Source organism: Sipha flava, unplaced genomic scaffold, assembly GCF_003268045.1.
Source record: "Sipha flava isolate LNK unplaced genomic scaffold, YSA_version1 215_pilon_pilon, whole genome shotgun sequence".
In the NCBI taxonomy this organism is placed as follows: Eukaryota; Metazoa; Arthropoda; class Insecta; order Hemiptera; family Aphididae; genus Sipha; species Sipha flava.
This window is the reverse complement of record NW_020272834.1, coordinates 359,813-369,544: the sequence shown is the minus strand read 5'-3', so window position 1 is coordinate 369,544 and position 9,732 is coordinate 359,813. Positions and strand designations below refer to the sequence as shown.

Genomic DNA, 9,732 nt, shown 5'->3' with positions numbered 1-9,732 from the left:
TTAGTGATCGTGAACATACAAAAATAGAGGATTATCTCCTATTCAGTGAATAAAACATTATTAGAATAAACAAATGAAAACTTTTTTATTAATTATTAAACTTTTTTACATAATAAATTTTTTAGCATAAGTTTTTTTTTTTTTTGTTGTTGAAATTCTCCATTTCAGCTTTTCTCTTGTTTGTTCGATCTAAAAAATATAAACCAAACTAACAGATACTAATTCTCATGGATTATACAATATCATGAAAATATCTAATAAGAAAATCGTTAAAAATGTTAAAATTACAACTATACAAAAAAATATAAATTTTTATCGTAAAATATGAATATTCAAAGTGCATTAATATGGTATTTCCTGCATTTTCAAATATACATTTAAAAACCCGAGTGTCAAACTTGAATGGAGTATGTGAAAAAATATATATGTAGAGAAAATGTTCAATAGTGTCGTTAGAAATGTGATACCTTCATAAAAATAATGGATTAAGATACTGAACAATTTTCTCTTACTAGAGTTCGATGGTCCCTGGTATGCCCAAGGGACATCGACTGTTGGTATTGTTCTCACTTTTATAGGTCGGGCCATATACTTATTCAGTTCTGAACTCTGAAAATTAATCATATATTATTTTTATGCGCATATGCTAACTATATAAGAAAACATTTATATAGCAGTTACAATATGAATATATCATATAAATATACGTTATCATTTATTTGGATTTTACCTATTCTGTATCATAATTATACAAAAAAGAGTACCCAATAATGAACGTGCTAAATTAAACAAAATATGCACAAACTTAAAAAGTCTGGTCGAGTCACGGGATGTGTGCACTAAAAGCATATGATTTAATTTATTATTATCTAAATGTAACATTCATTTGGAAATATTGATTTTCATCAAAATAGCATAAAGCGTCAAACAAATATGGATAGTTTAATAAGTTCTTCATATAAGATTTTTTACAAGTTGAAATGCTAATACTTACTTGAATGGTTTAAACAAATAACAAATTCTTCTTATAATCACATAATTACAATCATTTTATTTACATGTATCATTCATTATTGACCACTTACGGCTAGTATTATTTCTTTTTTCTTTGTCTCCTTCGGTACAGCTGGTTCAACTGATTTTTTAGTGGCATTCTTTTTTTTTGGTTCCTCGGAAACCGGAATAACTGGCTTTTTTATGATCGGTGGGTATTTTGGCACGTGAGCTATGCGCCGTTTTCTTCTATCAGAAGTTGATTTTCTATTCATCTCATCCTGCGTTAAGCCTTCGATATCAGGTAGCTAAAATAAACATTTTATATCAAATGAAAACAATGAAAACTTAATGGAAAATATCAAAGATAATAGATAAAGGTCGTATTTATAGATTTCAAGATTAACACAAATATATTTTTTTGTTGAATTATACATTGCACTCTTGGTCAAATGATATATATTTGGGAAACATTGAAATAGTTAAATAGTACATAACAAAAGTAATAGTAATATATGTTAGATTCCCGAGTCTTTATCTACTTAGAATAGAGCAACTAAGAGTCAGATGGTTTTTGATTGAAATATTTAACAATGATAACTAACCAACCCCAGAATCATACCTCTATTACTTAAGTTTCTACAGTTATTTATTATCAGATCATCCTTATAAATAAATAAATAATACAAGTCCAATTAAATTAAGAGAGGTAGGTAAATATAAATTTACTAAAATTATTAATATTTTAAAATACTTATAAATACATCTACAATATGTAAAATAAAACAACGTAATATGACGTACTCGATGGACACTTTCAGGAATTGGTCCTATTCTAGGTTTTATTACAACACCTATAAAAAAAAAATAAAGTACATATAATTTTGTTTTATTGTGTCAGTATAATATTAAATATATCAAGCAATACATTTTTCAAAATGATTGTACAACCAGTTCTCAACTAATGTGTAAAATATAAAATAAATATTATAAAATTAATTGTTAAGGTTCTTCTTCAAAACTTAAAAAAAGTTTTAAAGAGTATATATACACTGTATAACTGACGAATATATTCCACACGAACATACTACAATTACGATTGTATAATAAGGTATAATATATTCTTGTAAAATAAATAATAAGCTTATAAATTCTACGTACTGATGTTATACTTGTTCTTTTGACAATCCATCTTGAATATGAATATGATTATTAAAATTAAATAGATTTAATTCTAATAATCAGCTAAAGAATTGCAGTCGATAAGTATAATAACTATTCAAATTGTTGGATAAATCCTGATGCGAGATAATTCAAAGGTAGAATCTAATGGTGTACTGTAAAAAATACGTTTGTTATATTTTATATGTAGCTAATAAACGAAAATCAACAAAAGGTTTTATTCGAGCCAAACTAAATATTTTGTATGTAATTTAAATATGCAATTAAATTTAGTATAACTAATAATAATAATCAAAATAATAAATATTACAATAACATTTTAATAATAAAAATAAATTTTTATTTTTGTATTTTTGTACACAATTTCGACTAAAAAAATTGTTCCGATCATCACAATGATCAGAAATATTTGACTTGAAGGATTGTCTAGTTCGTACTTAAAAATTTGTCATTTTATCAAACTTCAAATTTTTCGTTACAATTGTGAAAACTATTGAAAGGTTATACAAATTTTGGCAACATTTACGGCATACTGTTTTTTAAGGGAAATCGATTTCTTTCCCATCGTTACTCAAGAAATTATTATTGTAAAGACATAAAATGTACACGGAATCCTCATAATATCGTTTTCTAATGGTTGTATGTTTCAATAAATGTTTTATTCAAGTTATGATTGAAAATTAAAAATGTTATGTTTACTTACATTTTTTTCAATAATGGTAATAAAATAATTTTAATTTGATAAAAGTCTTGATAGCTAAATACAAAGTTCATCTTACGTACTAATAACTGAGTAAAGAAAAAATTTAGTCTTATATCCAAAAAGATTTATATTATTTGAATATTGAATTTTGACTAAATGATAAAAATCACAATGTTTCAACATCAGATATGTCAATATATTTCCATAAAACAGTATTAGGTCCATTTCCTCAGCACCCCCACTTTCAAATTTCGGATCCAATCCGATTCCAATCATTTGTACCTGGTTGTACCTCTACTCCCTTTGTTTCTACCTCAATAGTTTTTAAGTTATCCCTACTTGGGATAACTCTCTTAAAGATATCTCTACTTGGGAGGATACAAGTTAATACAATCACACTTTTACTTAAGAAAGTAAAAAAAAAAATTTGGGAGGGGTTTGAACCCCTAAAATCCCCCTTGTGTACGCGTCTGGCCAAAGGTGTAGTTTAACAGATAATTATTTGCATTTTTATTTATACATTTTTTTTATATATAAAAAATAATATAATACATATACAATATTATACATATATAATATTATATCATTATTACTGGGGTTTATTTTGATAACATAGTTATACAACAATTGAAGGATGGAAATTCAAAAAGTGATATTGCCAAAAACCAAAATGTTCACAAATCAAGGAAAACTTTAACATATTTCTGACGACTATAAAAACGCAGAATAAGTTTATTTATATGTAAAAAATAAAAAGTAAATGATTGACAGTGTCAAAATTAATCTAATTGTAAACATTGTTTTTAATGCTTTAAAAATGTCGTGTTAGACCAAAAAATTTTATTGCCAGCAATAATTTACGTAAATATAAATTTATAATAAATAGTATAAATAATAAAAAAAAATTTTGACAAAACTGTTTATTATAGAAAATATACGATAAAATATTTCAATAGAGTTCTAATAACAAAATAAATACCATTGGATAAATTTAATTAATAAGACACTAAAGGTACCTGTACACTGTAGATTTTTTCTCGTAGAGTTACCCTAGCTAGAGCTTTCTAGATTTAGTCTCGAAGTGTACACAACATATAGAGCGCTCTAGCGGTTGCCTCTCTAGGATCTAGGTAGACTAACTAGAGTAGATGAAAATCTACAATGTACATGGAGATAGACACTATAGCTAGATTAGTCTAGATCTATTTGTTCAGTTGAATAGACCAAATAGAGCACGTGGAAATATTTGAACAGTTTTTTCAATATTGTTTTGTTTTTTATAAATTTTCTTTTGCATTTATTTGTACAATGGCCGATGTTGTGTGGGACAAGCAAAAAACCTATAAACTAATTGATCTTCTTGAATCGTCTCCTGAACTGTGGAATTGTACACTGAAGGAATACAGAGACAGGCAACTAAAGGCAAAATGTATGGAAACAATTGCTCAAAAATTGGAAATTAGTTCTGCAGAAGTTAGTAGAAAGTTACACAATCTTCAGTGCCAAATGAATAGTGAACTACGAAAAATAAAAAATAAAAAGAGTGGAGCAGGTGCAGATGAGACCGTAAAAAGCTCTTGGGAGTTTTTCGATTCACTGAAATTCATGACTGGCATTTCTGAATGTATGAAGACTGTCGGCACAGTACCAAATGCATTAGTAAGTTACTTATTTTATATATTAAAATAGATTTATTACTTGGTAATGTACTGAATCGCTATCACATTTATTTTGAAATTAAAAACAAAAAATGGAAAAACTAATAGATAACTAATATAGAACTAATAATAGATTTTTATATAATATTATTATCGGACGGTGGCGACGTGATATCAATATTTATATTTATATTTTTTCTGGTACATACGTAATTGATAACTTATATTACAATATACGACGTTATATATACAATTTAGTATTTTTATTATTTAGCATATTATAATATTTAAAATTAAAATAATAATTACTATTAAATTTTTTGAGTATCTCATTGCCTATATTATATAATAAGTTCTGTTCTTCACTGTTAGATTCATATTAATCAAATATTAAATTTAGATCTATTTAAAAAAAAGACTTAAATCTAAACTTTAAAAAATTGAAATTATTTAGTTGTTTTTTTTTAACTTATATAAATATTACTTAAATATATTGATATTGCCATGTCAGTTCTCCTTCTGTGGACATAAAGTAAGTTTTGAACTTTTCACGTACTTCCTTAGCAGTAGAACTTGCATTTCTTTGTACATTGATTTGTTGCATTGAGTGTAATGAGTTTTGTGGAGTTCCTTCTTCTCTCCAACTACCAGGAATCAAACTACTTTGCTCTTCTCTATCAAATGTTCCGGGGGGGTGCGTAACTATAAGCTTTCCGAGATAGTAAATAATTGTGTAAACAACAAGTGGCAAGCACAATCTTTGTGGTTTTTTTCTGGATCCAACTCTATATGTTTCCTTAGTACACGAAAGCGAACAGAAAGCAAACCAAACGCGTTCTCCACAACTCTGCGAGCAAGAGAAATTCGATTTGGCCCGGGTTGGTTTCGAAAGGGAAACGGTTTCATTAAGTATGTTTTTAAAGGAAAAGCATCGTCAGCAACGATAACAAATGGTACTGAATTTGACTGTCCACGTAACAGTTTTGGTTGAGGTATATTTAAAGTATTATTTTCGAGAGCTTTTGACAATGAACAATTTGCAAATACACCACCATCTGAAATACGGCCGTTACATCCCACATCAACATACAAAAATTTATAATCGGCACCAACAAGAGCCATTAACACAATGCTGTGTGTCCCTTTGTAATTAAAGTAAAGGCTTCCACTATTCATTGGTGCTTTCATCACTACATGTTTACCATCAAGTGCTCCGATACAGTTAGGGAAATTCCAATTTTCATCAAAAAGTTGTGTTTCTTTTTCCCACTCATCAGATGTAGACGGAATCTGCAATTAGTATAAGTGATTTTTGAGTTAAATTTTTGTAACTTGTATATTGTAATTAGATTTTTAAGAATAACTTGTAATTAAAACATATTTTTTATTATATCCCTACAGTAAGACAGAGGTTCACTCCCACCCTACTGTACAGCAGAGTTCCCAGGATTTTTTTATCTAAATATATAACAGATCTAAATCGGGCTCAGCCCGTATTGTTAATAATAAATAAATAAATAAATAAATAACAGTATTTTAGTATGTATAATATAATAACATCGAGCGAGACAAAATATAGTATATAATATTATAATAAATAAAAAAAAAGGTTGTTAAGTGGATGTCGCTCTACTGTACAGAAGGTTACAAGTAGGTCACTATATGGCGGGTAGTATTAAATTTGAATCCAATGATAATATAAAATAATAATAATAATAATAAATAAAATATAATATAAAAAAATAAATAATAATAAATAATATATAATATCATTGTATAAGAAAAATGATTCTAAGTGGAGGCGGTATGTCAGTCTAGGTATATGAACAAAAAAAATTTAAAAAAAATTAACCTATACATTTTTTAGATTTTTCGGTTACAGTATGAATTACTTAAGAGGATCTTTGTTTTAAATTTTCAACCTTTAGTTAAAAAAACCGAAGATTTTATAATTTTTTAATTTCAATGATTGATAATTTTCGAGATTTTAATAAATTTTGTCAAAATTTGAAATTTAAATGCTTATAAAAAAAAATCGTACCTATGTATTTTCAATATTTTTCGACTACTATACTATCAATATATCAGGAACCTTGTATTAAATTTTCGGACTTTTTGGCCCACCAAATAAAATTTTATTGACACTTATAAAAAAAAAAACTAAAAAAATTGAAAACTAAAAATGACCGTAAACAGCTCAAAATAAGTCAAAATATTTTGAAAATGTTATGGAGTGTATAAAATTCTTATATAAACATTCAGTCAACATTGCATGTATCTACGGTCATTTGTTTTTGAGTTATACCAAAAACCAAAATCGATTTTGTCGAAAATCGGTGTTGCGTAAAAAATCCCGTTTTTTCCTTAATTTTTCATTTTTTTTTCACGAAAATTTTGAAAACTACTGAAAAATTTTATTTTTATTATTTCATTTCCCAAAGTACCATATAGATTCACTTTCCTATCAGAAAAGGTACTATTTAAGAAAATCTAAGCATTTTTACTGTCCTAAAACGTGATGACAGACACAAAAAACATAAAAAAAAACATACACCATAGTAAAACCAATACATTCATCGCTCCGCTCAGAATCTAAAATTTTACTTGTGTCGCTATGGTCTATAAATTATAAATACAAAAGTTGTACCAAAAGTTTGTTCTATCTGTTAGTTGTCACTTACTCAGTACATACTCGTATAAATAAACATTTTACTTGAATAGTTTACTGATTGACTTGCCCATGCCCTAAATCAAACAGCTACTCTTTTAGGTTAGTGATAATGAGGAAAATAGTGAAATCGTTATGTCTCAAGCTGAAGGGGAAACATCACACGAGACATTAATAGCTTCGATTACTGCTGACAATTCTTCAAAGAAAATTAAGAAAAAAAAACTAAATAAGGAAAATGAACCAAAATCTATGATAATCAAAGATGACGAAAAGTTATTCAAAGAAACTATGTCTGTGTTACGAGCTCCTCCGAGTGATGAATTCGATGTTTTTGGAAATTACGTTGCTGTGGAGTTACGACAACTCCGTTCTGAAGAACGAAGAAGACGATTGAAGCGCATAATACAGAGAGCTATCATTGATATGGGAGAAGAGGAAGACAGACGTGAAAAAATTGGTTCTACATGTTCATCTGGAAATTATTCAGATACTGTGTCTGACTGGGCATCATCTAGTAGTTTTTCTAATCAAAATCCATATGAATACTTAATAACTATTTCTAATTCATCATCAATGCCTCAACAAATAGCAAGTGACAGTTCTAATTTGTCAACTTTCTATGAAAACTATAATCCTCAGTAAAATTACTAACCTTCAGTTTCTCGTTTCAGTTCTTCAAACAACGCCTCACAAACTTCTGGAACAATTCGGCTAATAGTTGTTGGAGGAATCCGAAACAAAAAACTTAAAGACTGGTAACTGTCACCTACGTTAAAACAAGTAGCATATTTCATAAATTAAATATGATATACCTACATTTTATTTTATTTTAATATTTATTTTTATCTTATTTCTAATATAGAATGTATTGAAAGTTACAATATATTGTTATATAATATGTTATTTTATTAATTTATGATGGTTAAATTGTTCAATAAAAAGATACAAAAATAAGCAAAATAAAATATATTATACATTTTTTTTATTTATCAAACCGTTTACCTGTGGCAAGAAACCTCAACGTCAATGTTAGTCGTTCTGAAGGTGAAATCGCTTTTTGGAGGTGAGTATCTTTTTTTATAATTTTCGGTGTTATTATTTCTAAAAGATTTTGGTAATCATTTTTGGACATTCGTATGAAATTTTCATACGAAGTGGTATCTTCTACACTTATTTCTTTCAGTAACTTTGCGTGCACTCCTTCGTCATCTCTTTTTGATATCCAATTTCTCACCCACAACCTCTTCGTTTTTTTCGATTTTATTTCCTGTTTTTTTTTTAATCAAACTGCACACTATAATTGCGGCTGCAACGCGTTTGCGGTCCGACATTTTTCGTACAAATAAAACGAACAACCAAAATGCTCTCTCAATAAAATAACTATCTAGACTATCAAGTTTGACTAATGTACATGGGCTGTAGACTTATCTAGGTAGATTTGATCTATGCGCTCTCTATGAATGCTCTAATTAGAGTACATTTCACTCTAGTGTAAACACACTTCTAGTGCAGTCTAGCTAGAGCAATCTAAATCTAGCTGTATTTATCTCTACAGTGTACACTGTATTACCCAGCCTTGGTTAATTGTACTGTAACGACGACCAATGCGATAGGCATTCTGGAATCTTCTGGTATGATTAAGCGCATCGAGAACATTCATGAATCGCCACCAAAGTAATCGCCTACACTTAATCGTTTAAAATGATCAAAAATGATCGAAAACACTCTTGAACATTATCGTCTCAATATATAAATACCGGTAGACCAGTCGTCGTCGTCGTCGTCGTCGCTCAGTCAGGCTAGTCTATACCACGCGCGGTAGTTGCCGTGTTATCGTTTTATACCCGTGATCTGGTATGTGATCAGTATCTCACATTTGTATTATACATTACACATTCTCATAATTTATTTGTATTTAATATCAGAATATAAAAATAAGTTTATTAAGATAATTATTGTGTGCAGATCAATATTCCTCAAACAACCCATAATACTGTTGGTTTTCGACAACGCACTCATACCCACGCGTATATTTTAATAAATGTATCTCGATTGTGTATTATGCTAAAAATGTATGGAGTATGTATAGTATTAATTTATGGGTATATTTATGATTTTCCATGGTTGTAAGACTAAATGATTGAAAAAATACCACAACTGATTGTTTGATTGTTTTGTTGCTTTTACAACTCATACATTGTTCATTGTTCAATAACAAATATGATCCGTTCATCAATTTCACCATCACAAAACTCGTACATGCATCACACGTTACCTAAACTCAACCGCTGTGTAGAAACAATTGTCAAACCGCTACGTCACGTGTTAAATCTATGGTGAGTATATTAGTAATTTTCTTCCAGATTTTGCATACTTCTGAAACGCTTGTTTACACGCACGCATGACATTTGCCTATAAACAACGCCGTTTTCTAAATTTTCCAACAATTTTCTTATGAAATTCATTCGTATAGATTTCTTGTTGGCAATTCTTGGTATTATTCTTTTATTTATTTATTGTATTTG

At 28.3% G+C, this 9,732-nt stretch overlaps 1 protein-coding gene and 1 pseudogene across 1 annotated transcript; one reads left to right on the top strand and one right to left on the bottom strand.

The window, feature by feature from the left end:
- LOC112682934 lies at positions 1–8,538 on the bottom strand (annotated as a pseudogene).
- On the top strand, positions 7,340–7,849 carry LOC112682933. Its single transcript, XM_025553717.1, has one exon. The coding sequence runs from the start codon at positions 7,340–7,342 to the stop codon at positions 7,847–7,849; it is 510 nt and encodes a 169-aa protein (XP_025409502.1).
- Positions 8,539–9,732: the final 1,194 nt, after the last annotated feature.